At 39.8% G+C, this 23815-nt stretch overlaps 1 protein-coding gene across 1 annotated transcript in view; it reads right to left on the bottom strand.

Annotated features, from left to right (window-relative positions):
• SMYD3 (SET and MYND domain containing 3) overlaps positions 1-23815 on the bottom strand; it is a 356940-nt gene extending 333125 nt beyond the window's left edge. Inside the window, exon 1 of the mRNA XM_081124212.1 lies at positions 23553-23815. Within this exon, the coding sequence (XP_080980338.1) occupies positions 23553-23716 (164 nt within the window). The 5' untranslated portion in view covers positions 23717-23815. The remainder of the gene's footprint in view (positions 1-23552) is intronic.

The following is a 23815-nucleotide window of genomic DNA, read 5'->3' as shown; positions in this document are numbered from 1 at the left end:
TCTCTAGGAAAATGTCTCTCCTGGATCAGCGCCACCTCAGGTGCTTTTCGAACATACCAATCAATCCCAGGTTAATAAATCAGAATCTGTCTGAGTAGCACCAGGGCAGTCTTGTTGTCGTTTAGTTTCCCTAATGAGCAAAGTCCAGACCTACTGACTGCTCTTGTAGATCTATCATTCCAGCCCTCTCCTGCATAATGTGTATTCATATAACCCAGAAAGTAAATCAAAGAAAGCCATTAGAAACCCTAAATTTTACAGCAGGGTATCAGAGAAGATCTAATCTAAAACTAGTGAGTGAACACCTAGCCTACAGTACATACCAAAAGACTAATTTATTCTACCATATGCAAGTCACAAGTGATGCTAAAGGGTGGACTGAAACTTGGACATAAATTGTCTGTCATGTGGACTGAGCAAGAGAGGTAACCATTCTGCAGGAGGGGAGAAAAGCAGCCAAGCAGAGATAAGGGGAGATGGGAAAAACGTGGGTAACATGCCTGGGCTCTTAAAGGCTTTCCAGTCCCTAGTTTCAATCCCTTCCCAAGTTGCAAGATGCAGTCCTGGCCTTCGGTTCTGCAAGACACTCTGAATCCGTTTAAGATATTCTTCTTAGCTTAAGCTAGCTCAAGCTGGTTCATGTTACCCAAAAACAAAAATCTTACACCAAACATAAATACCAGAAGTACTTGACCTCTGCCACCTTGCTTACACCCAAGAACTTCACCTACTCCTTTGATAACTATTTCATTTCTTACCCCTCTTTCCAACCACCAATTCATTCAATAACATCTAAGAGCACCTACTTCATGCCAGGCACTCCCAGCACCGGCAACGGAAAGATGAAGCCATGGTCATTGTAATCAAGTTCAAAATCTAATGCAGTACTTTTTCAAAATGTGAATCTTGATCAATCTGTAAAATCTATGTAGTCAGTCACAAAAAGCACTTTCCAAAATTTGAGATATAAGAGAATAAAAATAGAGTGCATCACAAGAGGTAAAAGTTAAATACTGTTTTCTGTAACTTTTGTTTCAGTTACTTGTGTGCGTGATGGATAGCAATATAGTATGTATTTCTTACTGTGAGTCATGAACAGAATTTGAAAAATACCAGTGAGTCCCAACTCCCTAATAATCACAACAAATGCTAACGAAGAGGCTGGTCAAAAGTTGTGCCTTAGAGAATCCATTAGTGCTTTAATTTTCATTGGCATATCCTTAGTTTGTGTTGATTTTACAAGCTCTTGAAAACAGTTGTTTGCCTCAAGTAGATTAAACATTCCTTCTTGTTTAATTTTAATTAGCTAAGCAAAACCTTTTCTCTTTGCCTTAAACAGACAAAGTTCAAATCAGCGTATCAGAATTATTATAAAATCTTAATTAGCTAAGTATAAATTTAGTAAGTTCCTGCCATACTTACAATTAATGCTGACCAGGCGAAACCCCAATCATCATCAGGGAACTATCAACCTGCAAGACACAAGTCAGCCTGGAGAAAAGACGACCATGAGACAGAAGACAGCTGTGGGCAAAAATGTCAAAGGCATATGATGACTCTAAATTGTTTATGGTAACTTGTGAAAAACATTAATTAAAGAGAATGTAAGAACAACACATTGATCAAGTAAGCCTTGGGCATTTTCTGGTATTTCTTATATTTCCCAAGTGTCTTAAGTCTAAGAATCTGATTTCGTTACCAAAAAAAAATTCAAACATATTTATCATATAATGTAAAGATTGCCAACCTCCATCAGACAGCAGATGCTGTGACACTCTTGAATAGTCAACAAGAATATTTACTGAGTGCCAAGGTATTATGCAGAACACCGTAAATAACGTGAGATGTCATGAAACACTAATTGTTAAAATCCATCATAAAACTTGTAACAGTTTTAATGACAGAAAATGATCGTGTCACAAGCATGTTTCTGTAGAAAAATCTATTGTACAAAGCATGGCAGTCAACTTCCATGTTTTTTCAAAAGCATGTATTTGCTCCTTATGCATTCATTTTTATTTAGAAAAAGTATGTAACTATCGGTTAAGAACAACATACACGACGCTCTGAGAAGGACGCACCATTCCTTATGTAGCACCCTGGCTGGGAATGAATAATCCAAGTCTCACCACGAGGAAACATCAGGAAAACCCCAATTAGGAGCACACTATAAAATACCCAGCTGGCATTCTTCAAAAATATTAACATCATAAAAGCAATAATGTCATGAAAGACTAGGAAAGGCTGAGGAACTATTCCAAATTAAGGAAGACTAAAAAGTCATGACAACTACATGTAACATTTGATCCTACACTAGATCACTGAAAGAAAAAATGCGACAAAGGACATTATTGGAATAATGGACAAAACTGGAACTATGGACTATAAATACAAGTACTGTGTGAATGTTAAATTTCCTGGTCTTAAGTGTGTACAGTGGTTACGTAAGAGAATATCCTGTTCTTAGGAAACACATACTAAAGTATTAAGAAAAGGAACATATGTATGCAGTCTACTCTCAAATGGTTAGGACAAAATAAAGAGTGTGTAGCTAGAGAGAGAAAAAATAAGTATAATAAAGCTAATATGGCAAAATGCTAAAATTTGCTGAATGTGGGTAAAGGACATATGCGAGTTCCTTGTATTATTTCTTCAACTTTCTATAATTCTGAAATTATTCCAATATAGTGTTTTTAAGTGGCTTGACCAATTTTAAAGCATATTGAAAAGTAAGAATGCATTCATACTTCTTTAATTTCAATGACAATTAGCACGCTAACAAAATATACTTTCCAAGGGAAAAGATCTAAAAATCAATATGACAGAAAGAGTAGATAAATATTTTATGAGAGGATTAAAGCATCAGCTAGCACAGCAATTGTGCACTGGTGCTCAGCTCATTGTTCCACTTGGATTTCATTTTGGGCTCATCAGAGATCCCCTGAGTAAGATTAAAACACTTTATCTCTAATCTATAAATAGATTATTACCTTTGAATAAAAGAAGTTCTATAAAAATGTAGGAAGACTGCACCTGAAGTCAACTGGGTGAAGATCTGTGCAAGTACCAAACTGGCTCCTAATTCATTAGCCTTTAAAAGCTAATTCACGGGAGGCATAATTCAAGTATAGAAAGTGGACGGCATTCAGACCTATCTCCGGAAACAAAAACCTAAAGAAGGTGTTACTTATGATGTCTTGCCCATGAATGATTCTATAAAAAACATGTAAGCATTCAACCAATACATGGTTTTAGTTTTTCAATGACTCCTGATGTTCTCTGAAGTAATAAAAATATGGGAAGAATACAAACTAAAGGTTAATTACTCAGCACAATCCGCAAGCGCCTCAGAAACACACACACCACATTTCTACAAATCCACTTGCCTAGAACCCATTTGGAAGATGCCACATGTAATTATAACCATCAGAGGCTTTCACCCTTGTGAAAAAGAACCCAGGAAGGTGACAGGCAGCCCTTTCTGCAATTTAGTAAGTAGATATTCCTCCACAATAGAATGAAGCACATTTTTTTTTTATTTTAATCAAAGTAATATAGCATATGGTTAAAAAGTCAAAGAGTACAAAATGGCTCCCCCAAAAGCAATCATATTTAACCACTTCATTGTGGGGGTCTTCTGGCAGTTACTCTCAATTTTCTAGATAAACTTTTTCCACTAGTTCACTTATCACCTTTAAATACCTATGAGGCATGGCCTGTTAGAACACGATGTTTTAATCAACTTACACTCCTCACGAACACCCCTCTCCCTTCCTCTCAATGTATAACAATTTTAATTCTTCTGTTGGTTACTTTTAAGACATATTTTCCATTTTACTTCTTGTTCTATCAACTGCAAAATATCTTAACTCCTTCACAAAATAAGGTTATAATAACCTGTACCTGTTCTTCTACATCTCCTCCCAACTCTGTCAGCTGTACTTTTTTCCCCCAGTGTCAGGACTTAAGACTCACATTCCATTATGTAGCCAGAATTAAATAAGTCTTCCATGCATTGTCTGTAGCAGTGGTTTACAAACTGCAATGTGCATCAGAATCATCACCTGGAGAACTTGTTAAAACACAGACTGATGGACCTCACCCAGTGAATTTCTGATTCAGTAGGTATGGGGTGTGGCCTGAGACATTGCATTTCAAACAAGTTCCCAAGTATAGTGCACGTAGTTTTGTTGGACTATTTCTTCTCTTAAAATACACACATGCATACACACACACACACACACACACACACAGACACTAACCTCGTTCAAGCAGAGATACATGCACACATACACACTACACACACATGCATGCATGTATATGGATATATTCATGTGTGTGTATATTCATGTGTGTGTATATACATATATATGGCTACACGCATGTGTGGTGTGTGTGTGTGCATGCGCATGCATGTGCATCTGCTTGAATGAGGTTGGCTGCAGTGAAAACAAAAATGTACAAATTCAAGTTACATTTGAAGAAATAGCAGACAGGACTTGATGTTTAACTGAATGTAGAGAGACAGTGCCCTTTAGAGACTTTCCTGTTTTCAACAGCTTGATTATTGCTAAAGATTCATATAAGACTTTCTGGTTGACCTGGTCTTCTCTGATGAATCTTTTCCATTCCCTAATTCAGTAGGCATCTTAATTTTTTAATCAATCATTTTACACAGCTTAGGTTCTGGTGCTAAGGAAAACCAGTTATCTAAGTCAAGCTTGTTTTATATCTTGGGGATAAATGATAATTAGCAGTTAGGGTTCAGACTGTATTTAGAGTAAACACGGTTTACTGTGGCATTATTTATTGCGTCTTTTGACTTGGAAAAGTACCACGGCTCCTTATTACTTTTGCTGATGGGTGTTCTGTTCATCTCAGAGAAGAAAAGTCTTTTATGACTAGCTCTATAATTTATGTCTCTAGGCTTATTTCAGAACCATTTTTCTAAAAACATTGTTTTACGAGTTCAGCTGCTTCTAGCAAGGAATACTACTGACTTTCTAATAGGTCTTGTAGGGTTTGAAAACATTTTTTATGTACTAAAAAACCACCCCCCTCCCACAGCAGACCGACCCTAGGCGTTGGCAGTCCAAACGCCATTTGTGACTTATGTGATCGGTGACTTCAGGAAGCTGGACACACATGGCTCAGTCCCTTTAGGGTTCTTCGGGAGCAAGTCCTCCATGTCATAACTTTTATACAGGTAGGTTCTGACCCTCAGGGGAGCCTCTGATTGCCCAACATTGGCAAGCAACTAAATTTGCTTTTGTTGCCTAATCCTGTGGAAGCCAATTGTTGCCATACACCAAAGCCATGTTCCCAAGTGCTCTATCACTCACAAAAATGAAATTCTGATCTTCAAAGTAAAACAAAACAAATCTGTATGGCCACTCAAACTCAGTACACCTTGGGCCTACCAAATGTTACCAAAGACTTTTTTTAACCTAATGCGGTTGGGCCTAAGATTGCATATTCCTAAAAACCACGTAGTTACACCAACGCTGCTGGCCCACAGAACACACTTTTTGTAACAAGATTCTAAACCACTATGCTCTGCTGCCCAAGTAGCACTAAGAAGAGGGTAAAATCTAACTAAGGACCTAGAGACCTAAGCACAAAGGCATTTATATCCTAAATTCAAGTACTGAACCAAGGTGCAGTTTTCAAGCTATTGAAAGTATCAAAGTATAATCAAGTTCAAGACCCACCTAAAATACACTTGATTTGTGCAATGTCCTTTTTCTACTCTCAGTACAAAAACCTATTTCTCCTTACTCCCATGTAAATATACAGAAGAAAAACAACTCTATTTTTCTTGGGGGTAGAGTGGGGGGAGCAGACAAGCTTTTCATCTTGGCATTTGACTGAAAATTACATGTAAAAACAGACACATCATTAAGACTCAAAACTCTCTGACTATTCCATTCTCAAATATGCCACAAAAAGCTACAAAGGACAGCTTGTCTCTGGATTACTCCAGCTCAGCAACTTTTTAAAGGAGGGATTACATAAAGAAATTGTTCCAACTAGTCATACTGCTCTATTAAAAACAACACGCTTTAGGTCCTTACATTGAAACATCTCTGACGTGAATTGAAACCGATTTGTTTGTCTAACTCTAGACCAATGTTAAAATATGGTTAACTGCTAATACACTTAAACCTCATTTCTCTTTCTCAAAATCAATCTGTTTCTAAAAATAATCTTGTACAGTCTCTTGACTATTCAGTGTGTTTTTTGTTTATGAATTCTACTTTTCCTCTTTATGTTATACTTGAATAGATAATATCAAGGAATGTATTAGATTTTGAAATTAAAGTTTAGTCTTATTGATCAAATTAACTATAAAGCTTTCTCCAACAGCTACCATACTTTTTAAAAATTCCACAGTCTAAAATCATCTCTTAACATGAATATATTCTAATGTTCTTTTTGAAACCTAGAGAAACTACTTGAAGAAAAAGAAGGGATTATTTATGGCACATCTACTGGAAAGTAGGCACAGGCTTGGCAATTAGGCAGACGGGGGTTTACATTCACCCTAATAACTGTGTAACCAATGGGCAGGTTTAGCCTAAACTTACTATGTCATAACTCTTTGTTTTGCATCTAGTAAACACTCAGTGACATAGTTATTACTGCAGTAGATATTATAGAATCCTTTTTATAAAAGAGAAAATTAAAGTTTGTGAAATGAATGCAACTGTTGAAGGTGATATAATAACTAAAAAACCTGGAATAAGTCCAGCTCTATCTGACTCTAAAGCCCAGGATTTCTCCTCTGATCCATGTAGTACTGCATTTCTAATGTGAAGCTGTTGATTTCTTAACTGAGAAAAGTATTTCTCACACACTAAGAATGTATCTTTAATTTTAAAAAGCCTATACCTGTAGTATAACACAAGAGCCACCTACATCTAAGATAACCAATTATTAAATATCAACTAGATGCAAAAAAAACAATCTCAGTAAAAGTCAACTCAAGTAACCAAATACATACACATGCAGCTAAAGACAAAGATGACTGAAAAAAAATCAGCTTTTCAATCCCAATTTTTCATTCTAACAAATATCCTTTGAAGACCTACTATGAGAAGATGGTGCTGGGTACTAAGCTATTTTTTACCAAATATTATGACTACAGATCAGGACAACTTAAAACAAGAAAAATAAACTAACCTAAGCTACAATTAAAAAAATAAAATAAAATGAGAATCTAATAACTGATGCTTTAAGTGATAGGAGATTTAAATTTAATTGCATCTCAGGACATTCACCTAAAAGTATAGCTAAATACAAAGGCTACTCTGTATAAAAGTGTCAGCATGTATGTCTATGCACATGCAAGTGCATACCTGTCTCTGTCCTGGAGGCAGTCCAGGGTGATGGTTCATAGCTTGGGCTTGATGTCACAAAGACCTGAGTTCAAGATCCAGCTCTGTCATTTACAGCTGTGTGACTTTGGTCCAGAAACCTATTCAAGACTCAGTCACCTCAACTGTTAAATGGGGACAAAAATTGCACTTAGTTCATAAGGCTATTCATTTAACACACTTTTACTGAAGGTGTACCTTGCCATCTGGCATTGTGCTAGGCACTGTGAATTACATGTAAAAACGCAGGATTTGGCATGTGTTAAGAACAAAGCAGGGATTTTGTCTGTTTTGTTTCCTGTTGCAAGCTTAGGATCTAGAACAGTGACTAGCATGTAAAAGGTCTGCAATATATATTGAATAAATTGTTCGGTGTCAGGTGGGTCAGAAACTATCCCACCCCACACACAATCCTTGCTTGGATTCAGCCTTCTTGAGCATATACATTTATAAATACCCCTAAAAGTTCAAGTCTCTTATTTTTAATAAGAGAAGTGTAACTCCTGGTACTCCATGTGAGATTTTCTGTCGCACATGTTTAAAGTACCTTTAATTGAACATTTTGTACATAAAACATTAAACATATAAGGAATTAAAATATAACTCACCTTCATGTACTCATCAACCAGCTTCAACAATAACCAATTTTTACTGTATTAAAATGTTTCCAAAACCTTAGCAAGTTAAGACTAATAAACACCTATCTATTCACACATACCTATTAGTTCCTAGTATAAGAGAAGGGGGAGGAATATTTATGTTCTCTGACATATTGTGGTTCTCACATCAGCTCTCTTACAAGACGGCAGTGCATAGCAAAAATCAATTTTTTTAGCAATGAGTATTCACAGAAAACAGTAATCATCCTCCCCTGATAAAATGAAAGCATATCTCAATACAATCCATGGAATCTTTTTTTCAAAAGATCTCTTTAGAACTCAATTTTTTAAATAACCAACAGAAAAATAGTGCTACACATGAATTATGGATGTAATAAATCTGTTTCAAATACCTTCAGGTCAATATGCTATCTTCCTTCTGAGGAGCTCAAAACTTCTATCATCAAAGTGATTCTCAGTTTGCCATGCAAGGTAACATGCACTCTGTGTGGGTCAGGCCAGGGCATTTCATCTTTACTCCAATGGTCTCTCTCAAGGGGGTTGTGTGTAAAGCCATGGTAGACCTCACTGATCCAATCCTCAGTGCTGCAGATCTGCATCTTATCACTCTATACAGATGTTTCTTATCGCTCTATAAATTGACTCATCTGGAGACTATATCCATCATATACATCAGCATCCATTTGGTACAAGTTGGTTATTTTATCTCTCAGATTATTTTCAAAGCTACAATGGCCCAGAGCACACCAAGTACAAGCCCGCCCCTCAGCTCAGATTAGCAGCCACAGCCCTCACCCAGAAGCACAAGTGCCCATCCTCGCACACATCAGGAGGTGAACAGCTACTCACTCTCAGTACAGCACTTTTTCCTAAAGACACATCCAACCCTGAACAAAAGACAGATAACATTAGTCAATAAAGTTAACAAGTTCCTTATGTTTTATAAACATGATAAGCTAGGGCACAGTGAGAAACAAGTATTGACCCAAATTCAGGCACAGGGACGTCAAAGCTGTCTACTTCTCAGTAGGGGAAACATCCAATAAGATCCTGGAAAACTGCCGGTCAGGGACAAAGAGAAAACTACTGCACCACAAGCAACAGTGGACCAGGGAACTTCTAAGACTCCCAACAGTCTATGGTTATAAATAGATTTCCCAAAGGGATAAACTAGTTGCCCCAAATTTCTGGGGTTTTTCTGACTTAGACTATATGTTCTTATACTACCATATTGATCTCAATGCCCCTCTCCTGAACCTAAACAAAACCCAGCTGCACAATTAGAAAGGATTTACTGTTCACAGCAACAAACTGATTTTCTACTCTACCCAAGTGACTTTTTTTTAATACTCCTTTTTAAGTCACCAAAGCTAAGGTAAGCAAGGGAGGATTTCCCCGCTGGTGCTATATGTATACCTCAACTGATGTGCTTTAACATTAAACTAAGAATTAAACTGTTGATAAGTCATTGAAATTTGGCATTCTCACAAAACATTCACATTAATTCAAGCAAAACATTAAAGAGCATTACCTAATGAGTCATACTAAAATGGCAATGAAAAGAACCATTAAGGCTCCCAGAGCACCAGTGGATCACAAGTTATCATCATTCCCAGCCTGAAAATGTTTTAAGACTAACATCAAAATACGTACTTGAGCCCCGAGAGGTACGCTATTGGTCCCCTTAAATACATAACATTTACCAAAGCACTGTTGTGTGCAAATGCAAAGACTTCTTTCTCTGAATGAAACTGAAGCACTTCTTTGGGAGAACAGTCACTAAGTTATCTCTATTGCTGACCTAAAGGCTTAAGGGATCATTTATAGGGAAGAGGGTTGTGTAATTGTGTAGTTATGTTCTCTCGTACAACTGTGACTCTCACATCAGCTTTCTTACAAGAGCATAGAGTTATTAAGATGGCACAACAAAGAAAAAAAAACATACCAACAATAGTCACAAAAAACACAGTAATTGGTGCCTCTATCTTTCTTTCTCTCTCCCTCCCTTTCATCTACTCTGTTGTTTGGGGCTTTTCTGATCAAAGAAAAGAAAATTTCAACATAGTCCAAGTAGATTTATGGTTAATTCCAAATAATGTTTCATATTTTAGTAAGTCTACCTTTTTATTTACAATGTTAATAAAATGCCATTCACAAAAATTTTTAAATATACATCACTTTAACTTAAATCTCTAAATTACTGGACTAGCTGCACATTACCAAAAAGGGTTTTATATTAAATCTTGTCTCAACATTTTTTCTAATCTGAAAGACATGTTATTTTATTATCGACTTTACTGTATCACAGAATGTACAATTACTGTTAACACCTGATAAGTTTCCAATAGCAATGAAAAGTTAATTAGTAATAAAGATCGTGGGCTCTGAATTCAGGTAAAATTAGCTATATAGCTTGGGCAAGTGATAACCTGTCTAAACTCTAGTTTCCTTACCTATAAAATGGGAATAAGGAGAATGCCTATGGAGACCTCAGGAGATTTTGCAAGATTATATGAGACAATGCACATTAAGGCCCTTGGCACTGATCCTGACACACAGCAAGTATTCCATGAGTGTAAAATATTGCCATCCTCTGTACTAATTACTATTATCATCACTACTGACTTATCAAAAACAATATCCCACACATTGCACTGGATGCCAGATACTTTATCACATTTTCTCATTTATTCCTTTCAGCCACCCTGGAAGGTGGGTGCGTTATTATTATTATTATTACTATTACCATTATTATTATTAACCACTTTTTATCAGTGAGTACAGGGAGAAATAAGGTTGGCCAGAGTTGGGCCAAATTAGAAAGGACCATTATTTTATGTTTGGAGAGATAAGAACCAGTCATCAAGGGATATTTAAGGGAGACTAATATGGCAGTACCTCGTAGAACAGACTGAAGTAGATTAGATCTATAAAAGATATAATCAATCAGCTAAGGAACAGCCCTAGAAAGGAGCCTCCTCTGCCAAGCCAGGCTGGCACTGTCAGCTATGCTTTCGTGTTCCTAGGAGCGGGCTGAAATGCACAGCTAGGCAGTGATGTTTTCCTGTTGTACATAAACAATTTCAAAGAACAACAATGTCAGACAAAGCCACTCTGGCCAGGATGAGCCAAGACAAAAACAAGACCTTTCTGTAATTAAGACTCTCATCATGGAATTACCCCCACTTCTTGACACCAGGCAACCTAGAGCCAGCAAGCCCTACTTCCTTGCACCCTCGCTAAATCACCTTACACAGTCAAATCCTACAATAAATCCCTTCTAACATCCTCTGAGACACCCCACAATTCCCCATAGGGCATGAGTCTTCCCATTGCAATGAGGTAATAAACCTAACTTTGTTCAACTCTAAGTGTGTTCCTGAGTCTATGGCTGGATGTCATGAACAGAAATAAGAGCCTGTACTAGGCTGGTGGCAGTAGGAATGGAGGAAAGAAGAGACATTTCCAGGTAAAAAAGAAAAGAACTAGTAACAAACAGTTAAAGAGTTTAAAAAGCCCTTGCCGGTTGCTCAGTGGTTAGAGCGTCAGCCCGCAGGCTCAATCTCTGGCCCTGGTCGGGAGCATGCAGGAGGCAAACAATCGATGAGTCTCTCTCACACTGATGTTTATTTCTCTCTCTCTCTCTCTCTCTCTCTCTCTCCCCCGCTTCCACTCTCTCAAAAGCAATGGAGACAAACAACCCAATTAAGAAGTGGGCAAAGCACCTGAACAGACACTGCTCCGAAGAGGACACACAGATGGCCAACAGACACATGAGAAAATGCGCAACATCACTAATCATCAGAGAGATGCAAATTAAAACCACAATGAGGTGTCACTTCACACCTGTGAGAATGTCCACCATCAACAAATCAACAAACAAGTGCTGGCGAGGGTGTGGGGAAAGGGGAACCTAGTGCACTGCTGGTGGGAACGCAGACTGGTGCAGCCACTACAAAAAACAGTATGGGGGTTCCTCAAAAAATTAAAAATGGAGGTGCCTTTTGACCCAGCGATCCCACTCCTAGGAATGTATCCTAAGAATCCTGAAACACTAATCAGAAAGAATATATGCACCCCGATGTTCATAGCAGCACAGTTTACAATAGCTAACATCTGGAAACAGCCCAAGTGCCCATCAGTAGATGAGTGGATAAAAAAGCTGTGGCACATTCACACCATGGAATACTACGCAGCTGTAAAGAAGAGGAATCTCGTACCCTTTGGGACAGCATGGAGGGACCTGGAGAATATTATGCTAAGTGAAATAAGCCAGGCAGAGAGAGACAAATATCACATGATCTCACTTACATGTGGAATCTAAAGAACTTAATAAACAGATGAACAGAATAGATTCAGTGACATGGAAGCACGGATCAGACTGAGGAATGTCAGAGGGATGGAGGAGGGCAGGTGGGTGGAGGAGCAGAGAGTAACCAAAGAATTTATACGCAGACAATGGTGGGGAGAGGGACTGGGAAGGGGGGTGGGAAGGGGTGGAAAGGGTCATTGGGAAGAAAAAGGGACATCTGTGATATTTTAAACAAAAATTAAATTTAAAAAAAAATAATTTTAAAAAAAGCAATGGAAAAAATATCCTTGGGTGAGGATTAAAAAAAAAAGTTGAGACTCCTACACCACTTTGAAAGTGGGTGACATCAGACTGAAATATTATGAACTCAGAGTGGACGTGGTTAAATTAGCTCCTCTTTATGATCTGCATAAAAGATAAAGGAAGACACAAAATATTTAGTAGGTAACTTAGAGACTGAAAAATAATGCTGTCTGGGTCCCAGCTCCAAAGAGTCTCATTTAATAGATCTTGAGTGCAACCTGGGTATCAGGAGTTTTAAAAGCTTCCCAGGTGATTCCAATACACAGCCAAAGTTGGGAATCACTGTCTTCAAGACTGCCCAACAGACTACTCGGGCAAAAAGCTAAAATGAAAAAGCTGGCTTCACGACGGAACAGGATTCCCAGATACAGTGAAAGTAATGGAAAAAATTAAGGAGTCACTGCATTTAACAAATGACAGAACCCAGACAGGATTGGTAAGACAGGTTTAGACGATTGGGAAACATGGTCAACTGGTAAAGACAATATTCTGCATTAGCAAAATCTTCAAGTAGGAGACTATCAGTCCTCTGAGGCTGCCTCCCTAACAACTATACCCACTACTATAAATGGATGTACCTGTGTACAGCCTGTTGTAATTGTGTACAAATAGAGGTGGATTCAGCCAAGCCCCTTTTCCTACCTGGTGTTCCCACACTGCCATCTAGTGGGTCAGGGTGCCAAGGAGCCGATTTCAACTGGAAGTGAATTCTAGGTGGCAGTCTGAACTCACTTGGTTACAAGACAGGTGGTAAAGAACCTAAATTCAAGGGTTTGATTCTTATGTTTCCCTCTGTTTGGAGTAGAAGACAGGGCTTCTTATGAGGGTGATTAAACTGTTCTAAAACTGGTAGTGGGGATACATAACATTTGGAATGTATTTAATGCCAGTGAAATGAACACTTAAAAATGGATAAAATGGTAAATATTGTTACTTTCTGTCACTTTAAAAGGGTGAGGTATGATACAGTCATGTGCCACTTAATGATAGGGAAAGTTCTGAGAAACGCATCATTAGGTGATTCTGTTGCTGTGCAAACATCACAGAGTGCACTTATACAACCCTAGATGGTACAGCCTACTACACACCTAGGCTGAATGGTACAGCCTATTGCTCCTGAGCTACAAGGCTAAATAGCATGTGACTGTACAAAACAACATGAGATTAAATCAGTACAAGAGAAAATGATACAGTCAGGAGATATAAACACAAGATGTGTGAGGCTGCTGCAGGTGTAATATGGCGTACTGTTTTACAGCCAACCATTTTTTACGAGAAAGAGTACACTAAAATAACAATAGAAAGTATGGGATAGTAAATACATAAACCAGGAACATAACTGTATATTATCATTACCAAGTGTTACTTACCACACATAACTGTTTGTGCTGTACTTGAATACGACTGGCTGTGCAGTAGGATTGTTTACACCTCCATCACCACAAACACGTGAGTCATGCATTATGTTAGGACGGCTATGATGTCACTACACAGTAGCAGTAGAAATTTTTCAGTTCCATTATAATCCTATGGGACAACTGTTGTGTATGTGGTCCATCACTGACCAAAATCATCATTATGTGGCACGTGACTGTATGTGAATTGTATCTCAACAAAACTGTTACAAGGAAGGAGAGAGTGGCAGCAAATACAGATATGATCTCGAGAATCGTAGAAAGTTTAAAAAGTATGTCATAAATCATTCAGCCTCATTTCAAGCCTCCCACATTTCAAAAAAGGTAAAATTGAGGCTCAGAGAATTACCCTGTTCACCTAGACAGTGAAACCTAGGCCAAAAAAAGGAACTATTAACTTATTTAAAAGTCTTCTCTTGTCTCTCAGTCCTGAGAAGTGATTTTTCTTAAGCTTGGTGCTTAGCAGCACTATTTTTTGCTACATAATTTATTACCTGGTGACCTCACCCGCACCAGTGACTTCAACTAGCAGTCATATTACTGTTGTTCCAATAATTCACAATCAAAACCCTGCATTCATCCTTTACTTGCCCTCGCCCTGTAATCAAGTCAACAAATTGGGTCAACTCTTCTCGCAGGACTTGTTTTTTATTCCAGGTCCTCCTCCACCTCCTAACTCAGGCCTTCATTAGTGTACAACAAATGAAGGTGAACAGAGTAAAACAAATTTTCTCTCAACTGGAATCCTCATCTCCAGTCTTTCCACATTTCTCTCCAATCATAATATTCACCCAAATCAGTATTCTTGCACTAATCTTCTCTAATTTTGTACATTTCATACTGCTACTCAAAAATCTTGATGGTCTCTTCAATACCCATAAAATAAACGTCAAATTATTTAGTCTGACCATCAAGGCCTTCCTTCTGTTTTCCAGAATCTATTCCAACCTTATCCCCTATAACCTCCTACACAAACACACTCCAATGCAGCCAAAACGGTCTACTACAGAACTATATTCATTTCCCTATTAGTTATCCCCTCCCCCCAGTCATTATCTATGACACTTCTACTATTATGTGTCTGTCTTTTTTTTTTTTCCTTTCCCAAAAGTTCTCAACTCAGGATTTGCATCAGCATTATCTGTGGAGCTTTAAAAGGATCTTTAAGAATGTGTCCCAGACATCTGGATATCTTCAAAACTCTGCAGGCAAATTTGTAAAAGGAGTAAAAACCAATGATTCAAAGACTTTAAGGAAGTCTTTTATAAAATGCTTATGTTTTCAGCACCTAAACTGAGCATCTAACATTATACAGTCAAAAAATAAAATATTAAACTGTCCAGAGCAACTGTTATCTAAGTTTCTAAGCACTCTTTCTTGATCAACTGCACAACATAAATCTTTCTAATTAATATCTACTTCCTAACAGTAGATGAAAAATGCTAACAATTAAATTCTAATATACTCAAATTCATTTGTGAGAAACATCACAACCATTCAAATTAAAAATTCAATTTAATACATGCTTGCCCTACATATGACAATCATATTAATGTGAACAGAACATGCTAATATAAATGGCCAGTTTGAAATCCAACTTGCAGAATTATTTATGGATATCATAAGTAGTTTAACTGAACCCAGCTGTGGCAATTTCACCTTAGCCCTTGAACATAAAGATGCAGACAGGGGAGTCAGTTAAGATAAAAAAGAAAGATAATAGTTGTCAACCCAGACTACACATTATAATAACCTGGAGGGCTTTTAAAATTGCCATGTTTTAGCCACATTCTAAACCAATTAAATCAGAATCTCTGGGATGGGACCCCAGAGTGGTTGTTAAAGCTCCCCAGGTGCTTCCGATGTTTATTTAGCCAATGAATCAAAAGAACCTTGCACAGAGGAATCTAAAGGTCAGAACTGTTCAGAAGCAGAGACAAAAGAAAAATGTCCCAGGAAGAAGGTAAGTTGCTGTCTCTCAATAATTTGTGAATGATTTTTATATATTAAGGATATGTGCTTTCATATTGCAAATGTTTTCCTCAGTTTCATGGCTTTTCCATTGTAGGACAATTCTTTGACACACAGATGTTTTTAACTTTTATGATGTTAAATCTGTCCATTTATAAATCTATCTTTTCCCCCTTGTGTGGTTTCTCTTTTTATTTTTGCCTCAAAGGCTAAGAACAACAACAGAGGACTTTCTGAAATGATTTTCAACCAAAATAATGAATTAAAAAATAAATATTACCATAGAATTTTAAATGTCAAATGTTTTAAATTAAACATGAATAAGTCATGTGTAAAACAGTAAACTGGCAACAAGTTAACTTTAAAAAAGAAACTTTCCTAATTTTACTGTATTTAAACAAGTAAAAGAATGACTTTGCCAATTTTTACTTTAAAAATAAAACACTGAAGGTGTTTATCACATGGGTTATGTGCCTTCTCAGGAACTGTTCAGAAATATAACTGTTTCTGGAAAGTAACCATTTGAATTCTAAGATTAGAATGAGATACAAAAAATAAGATTTTCCCACACATTCACATGTATTATTTTCATCCTACCAAGTAATTATTATAGCAAAAACTAGGGAGATAAAATCATTTGCATAAAATCTTTCAGAGTAATAAATCCCATTATAAAAGTAGACAAACAGGCTCAAGTTTTCCCCTAGCTCATCACAAGTTCAAATGTGACCACCAGTTTCAGGCATGAGTTATGACTCTTAATGCAAATAACACTGTCATTATTAATAAGGCACTGATATCAATTTGACCAGTGCTCTTTCATTAATGGTGACTTTTATAGAGATATTTAGGACAAAATTTGACATGTTTGCATTTTTGATAGAATTCAAAACTAAAGTTATTACAAATGTCAGAGGTTGAGAACAGTTTAGAAAGGATGTTCACTGAGAGACAGTAAGTTTTAATAGCTGAAAACCAAGTCACTATTCTGAAAAATGTTTGCATGCTTTTCACTCCATTGTCCACCAGAGGGAGCATCACATCCAATTAAGACTCCCACAGGGAAATGGGCAATCACGTAAAACTCGATCTGCAAAAATTTTAGATGTACCATATACAGAATTAAATTTGAAATCATATCACAGACCCCCAAAAATATCAAAGGAAATATTTATCAAATAACTGGGCTGCTGAGAACTTTAAGTTAAAAGGATTTACAAAAATTAGTTTAATGTAAATACAGATTCTGCAGATATTTCTGAAATCACATACAAAAAAAATGCATGCTTTTGTTCATTAAGTCTGAATTGCTAACAAGCCCCAGTTGATAATGATGCTGATTCACAGACACACTTGCAGTAGCAAGAACTGTATGACAATGTTAACTGAATTTCCAAACTTACGTGTTTAACTCTTACCTAAAATTAGGGAACCAATTGGTAAGGAGAGGACCCTAAAGTAAGGATGCAAGCATTAGGGCAGATACCCATGAAACTGAGTACCTGGAACTCCTAAGTTCTGTTGAATTGCCTTTACCAGGAAAAGCACTCTGAAGACGTTGGTCTCCCTTTGCCTAAAGAACCTCCCCTGTGACAAGTGCCTTGCGCAGGACCAGAGACCCTCCTTAGTAACTACCCTCACCCCTCTCAGTGTTTCTAGACCTATGATCAGACTCAAGTCCTGGCAGGCCCCAAAGGACAAAGCTAAAAAGTGCAACCCATGAGGAGGTGCATTACACACCAAAAAAACTACAAGATTTTCCCACTTTATAGCAACAAAAAACCTGGGGAACACATACAGGATAGGACACCGAAAGTGCTGGAGTGGTGGATTAGGGTGAAAGATGGTCTGGAGTAAGATGAATTTATTGATATAGGTGCACTAAGCAGACATAGTGCATTCAGCAGCCTGGCTCAAGCAGATGTGTGTCTCTAATGCTTTGTTTTGCTTGGTTGGTTGACTGAAAACTGGACCTAGAGGTGACCGATACTAAATGAAGTTGAAATGTCAGAACTTCTTTGGTATACTGAGGAAGAAGATACCTGATGGATTAGCAAGATCAGAACCCTGAGTGAATTTAATACGTAAGACTACTTAACCCACCCCTTAACCGTGTCCCTGGAAGGGTCCACACAATATTCCATTCACGAAGCCACGAGAAATACACTCATGAGGGGAGCCCTGGCCTCCTGTAAGAGCTCTGTGGCTATTCTCCACAGACCAGAAATAAAAGTCGTAACTCCTGCCATCAAACTGGGCTTCCCAAATTTAGTGGGGATGATGGAATCCCGTAGTGGCAGGGACACACCAAGGTTTGTGTAGGGTTCTAGGTACTGTTGCAGCTTGTGTATATTGTCGCTGTTACCCTGGGGCAGCAGCCAGGCCTCTGCTCCTCCAACTCCCACTGTATCTCTTCCTGAATCCCTTCCAAGCTGAGAACAGTTCTGTGGCTTAGGGCATCAGCAATTTCTTCAAGCCTTCAGTGTCATCGAGGGGGAAGGCATGACAGAGAGATGCAGGCTCCAAGTTGTCCTTCTTAGTTCCAAGGGGATTCCAGCTTGTTTTTGTTTCCCCCCACTTGACATCCAGCTTATCTTTACGGCAGCTCTGCTGACTTACAGTGTCTTTAGGCCCACATACAATGCAGAGTCAAGAGCATCTTTACCAAATCCCACAGTTATGCAAGGCCTAATCTCTATAATCCAGCCCACACTCCACTGACCAAAACTGAGTCACAGGGCCCCAATCCAACTGCAAGGAGGCCGGGAAATGCAGTCCTCTTGTGTGCCCACTGAGGAAAATGAATACAATTTACTAAAGAATCCTGTGATATCTCAGAAATACCAAGGAAGAGCTGAATAACTAGAGTTGAGGAAAGGCAGAGCAGGAAAATTATGAGGTCCATCAATGGGAGTTCTACCTCTCTCTGTTCAAATTCTACAACCAATGGCCAGACAGTGAACTGGCTCACATTCTATCAAGAGGTTCACTCTTGATCTAATCAGATTTCGGGTCAAAAGAGAGGTAGGCATAACCTGGCAAGCATTTCAAAGGTATCTTCATCCCAAGCAGCACACACCCCTGTATACAATTCCAAATGAAACAAAGTCTAAGGAACACGTTCTCAACGTTTATTTAAATCTGTAATTACAAGCTTGACGAGGGGGAAAATACAAAATAAAGTACAAAGGGATCTCTCCTCCCCTCCAAATCCCATTCTCCAGAAGTAATCATACTAGAATTCTGGGATGTTCCTCCAGGCCTTTTCTATATACATGAGAAATAAATAAATACACACAAAGATTCATTTAAGATACATGCAATGTTCTACAACTTTATGCACCAGCAATGTGTACGGACATCCATTCATACCTGTACAAACAGGCCCACTTCAGTCCTGACAGCTGGACAGTATTTTATAGTACAGCTGCACCATAATTTAACCAGCCCCCTTTTAACACACATTCAAACTCTCCCCTTTCTTTTTAAACCACCAAAAGCCTATGCTAAGTATCCTTTTGCAACCACCGTTATTTGTATTTCCATCGAATCCCAAAAGTAGAATCAAGAAAACACAGTGCTCAATTTTGATAAGTACTAACAAACTGCCCTCCAAAGAGCAGCACCCACTGACACTCCTACAGCAAGTATCTATTGGACTTTATGAGCCATACCGGCCGGGGCTTTACCAGAGTTTTAAATAGTTGCTTTCAGGTAAATTTTTCTCCAAATGGGGCTTATGAGACATTCTTATGATGGGAAGAAGACCTTGGATCTTAGTGTCTCTGTGGATCCGCACTGGCCTGTGCTGCAAGGAGGTGATCAGGTCCCTGGCTGAACTGGTGTCATCCCACCTCTTGGGGTTGTCATGCTAGCTCCCATCTCTGGTATCCGTGGTCCTGACCTTTAGTCTAGAGTCACACAGTCCTTTGTGATGATGCCTGCTGTTCCACCAGAGACCTCTAAGCGACTCCACATCCCTCACAGTGGTATGAAAGCATTTCAGAACCCCCTGCTACCATCTACCTACCCACTTCCTTCTCCCAGCGCCGTGCTACAACCCCCCCCCCCCCCCGTGCTGGCACAGCACTAACCTACATAGCTATCTTCTCTCAAGATTCCAAACACTAGACTTAGGTCACTACTTTGAGGAGTGGGGAGACCTACCAACAAAACAATTACAATGGAACTTTATGTGCTACATTTACCAAAACAAATATACAATGTAAATAACCCCTCTATCAACCTTTTGAGCTCCTTCAAACTAAAACTGTGTGGCACAGAAGAAAAATGATTAACAAATTATTCAGGTAACAATTTAATTGTCATTTAACCTTCCTCCAATTTACCTATTTCATTTTCTTTTCCACTCACATGGAAAATAAAAAGCCAATCCTTAATAATGGGGGGGTGGGGGCAAGAAAAGCCATGAAGCAGGTTCAACTTTCTCTTTAATAAAAATAAATACCCAAGACTCACGGACACAGACAACAATATGGTAATAACCAGAAGGAAAGGGAGGTAGGGGAGGTAGGAGAGGGCATAGGGGGGATAAATGGTGATGGAAGGAGACCTGACTTGGGGTAGTGAACACACAATACAATATACAGGTGATGTATTATAGAACTGTACACCTGAAACCTGTATTTTATTCATCAATGTCACCCCAATAAATTCAATAAAAAAGTGAAAATAAATAAATATGCAAGAACTAAAGCACAAATCAAAACACCCCAAGGCCAAAGGAAGTCCGAGAATCTGACAGCAGTAAATCATTTGGAGACTAATGAGGTAATTATAACAAACACCTGTTCTTGTATATTATGTATTTGGTTCCACCCTTTCCCCCCACCATGGAACTACTGTTAATTGTTAGAAACTAATATTGTCACTCATTTCTTAATTAAAAAGGAAGGCGGCAGAAGGGCAAGGACAGCTAGAGGACAATTCTGCTAGACGTTCATACTACAAACTAAGAGCTTACTATGTTCCAGGCACTGAGGCTACAAAAGTTGCAAGATGTAATCTCTGCTCTTTAGAACTTCAAAACCAGTGATGGATAAAGAAGCAAGTTTTACTTACAGGGTGATAAGAAACTGTATCCCAAAATAATAGACTTTCAAAAACGTTAGAAACCTGCACAAAACAATGCACTGAAGTTTGATTTCTCTAACACTATTTTCATGCTGCAGTGATTCCAAATAGGCCCTCCCGAGCAACAACCCCTGAAGAGTTCAACAGAACACCTACTGCCACAGCACCAGTGAATTACAGCCTCGCAATCCAAAAGAAGTGCAAAAAAAAAAAGTGCAAATATATTTTCAGTATGTAAAGTAGTAATAAACAAGTGGTTGTTCGCCAGTATTAAAAAAGCCATTTCTTTGTTTCAGTTTTTGTTTGGATGCTTGGTATTTACCTATATCCCTTTTTTCTATATTTAGGTTTGAAGATTTTCCCACCATGTGAATATCGTCGGGAAGTAGAGCCTGTGTCCTTTCTTAAAAGGCCAAATACTCACCTACTCAACTTTCCTTGCAGCTAGGGCGCAGGCAGTGACCTAACCTCACCCAATCCAAGACACCCACTGAGGACTCTGACTCAGAAGCTAATATCACGAAGAAGCATGGTTGAGGAAGCGACTTTCCAGCAGTAACTAGTTCCCCAAGCAGAGGCAGGAGCAGCAGCAGCAGCAGGGTCCTGCATCGAGGTGTTGGTGATACATGCTGCAGAAGCCAGTATCACCAGACAGCAGCAGAAATGACGTACTCTCCAGGTCCCAACCTTAGCTACTTCTAAAGTGCAATCCTGACTATGGAACTTTCCTTGGTTCCTGCCCATTTTCTGAGCTGTTTCCCTCCAGACTTTAAAGCAATGCTGAGAAATCCTCAGTATTTTTCCATGAAATTCTTTTTTTTTTCCCCTTAAATCATTACAGTTCTTGCTAATAAGAAAAATGAGTGATAGACAGCAATAATGAAATAATACGGTAAATCAAGGAGCCTCCCGCCCACAAACGGCTGGATTTGTGTAGTCAGTTTTGGAAAATGGACAACTCCGTGTGTCATATGACTCAAGTCCAGCGCTGATAAGTCACTGAGTAATTTGTCATAAAATATTCATTCCAAAACTTTTCCAACTACCAAATAACTTGGCATTCTGATTGTACCTGCAAGAATACCCACATCTTCATCAAGTAGTATCACAGGACTTAAGCAGCAGCAAGTTCTCTCCTTCGTACTATAGTCAAATTGTAGATACACCTGCAAAGGCTTTAAGAGAATGAAGAGCCCACCTTTCTCTAACTTGCTTGAACGAGAATCAAAGATCTATGACTATCAACGTCGTCCGGACCTTCAGCAGAAAGTCGAGTCTTGAAAGGAATGAATGGTTTTCAACCACACAATTAACAAAGATTTCAAAGTGTTCTCTCAACAGATATTTTGTTGTTGCTGCTGCAACAGATACACTTATTTGGTAACTTTGAAAGATTCAGTAAATTCCTCAATTATGAATCCAGTAAGGAAACATAGTAAGAGTAACGGTCAAGCAACTGACTTGAGCTTTGCCCTCACCTCCGGGCCTCCACTCACCCAAATCCCAGGCTAATGGGTCTGCAAAGGCAGTGATGGGGAGGGAGAAAAAAAAAACACAAAAAACACCATCTGGCCCATCGCAAACGGAGCTCTCCTTCTTAGCATATAATAGGAGCTCAGTTACCTTTGTTGCTTGAACCCAGCTCCTATGACTGTGCGTACAGATTACATATTTCCATAAATTGCTTTTCTCATAACGCTCTGCGTTGGCCCAGTGCTTCATTCTCGCACCTGGATGGGTCAGGCTTGCCTGCACAGCCTTTAAACGCGAAGCCCACCACGGAGGCGGCTCGGCGACGTGGGCTCCCGCAGCACAGGACGGCGCGTCTATTTCAGCACTTCGGATACATTGAAATTAATCGCGTCTCCTGCTTATTTGCCCCTTAAGCCTTCTTAAGAACGCCCGGCTCATCTTCAGGCGAAAGAGAACCTGAACCGTGGAAAAGTGTCCCCGGAACACACCCACCTCCGTCCGCTCCCGCGAGCCAGGCGCTGTCCCGGCGGAGCATCAGCGGAGCCTGATCGGTGCCATCCCAGCGCCCACGCGGCCCCGCCCCCGCCGCTGGTGCGTCCCTCGGCCCCGCCAGTGAAGCTAGTTTCACAGGACACAGACTTTTTGTTCCCCAGCGCCCAACGCTTCCCCTTAAGTCGGCTCCCCCAAATTCCTACGGCAGCCCAAGGCGCGTGGGCGTGTTGGGGGGTCCCGCTCCGCGCTGCAGAGCTGCCGGGACAGAGCCTGGGATGCCCCGCCCCCCCCCCCCCGCGCGCGCTCCCCGTCCCGCAAGGCAGCCCAAGGGGTGGCCTGGCGGAGTCTGTCAGCCGCGCCGCGCCCCGGGGAACCCCACGGGAGAAGCGCGGGGCTGGGCACCTCGGCAGCGGCCCCGGCCGGGCGGAGTGGCGGGCGGGCTGTACCCCGGGCGGCCCCGACGGGACTCAGGTGGCCGAGGGCGCTCCGTACGTACCCGAGGAGGCAGCGGTCGCAGACGACTCCACGGCTGCCCTTGCACACCGTGTACGCCAAGGGGTCGGAGCGGAAGAGCAACTCCCCCGGGCGCAGCGGCGCCGCGGCGCGCAGCCCGTTTCCCCTGTCGGTGGTGCTGAACTTTTCCACCTTCGGCGGCTCCATCCTCCCTCAGCGCCGCGCCTCACACAGCGGCGTCCGGCAGCGGGCTTCTCGCGGGCCGCCGGGAGCCGCGCGCCTGCGCCTTAAGCGCACGCGTACGCC

This window comes from Miniopterus schreibersii (genome assembly GCF_964146895.1).
Source record: "Miniopterus schreibersii genome assembly, chromosome: 21".
In the NCBI taxonomy this organism is placed as follows: domain Eukaryota; kingdom Metazoa; phylum Chordata; class Mammalia; order Chiroptera; family Miniopteridae; genus Miniopterus; species Miniopterus schreibersii.
Note: the sequence above shows the minus strand (reverse complement) of the source record. Positions and strands in the feature narration are given on the sequence as shown.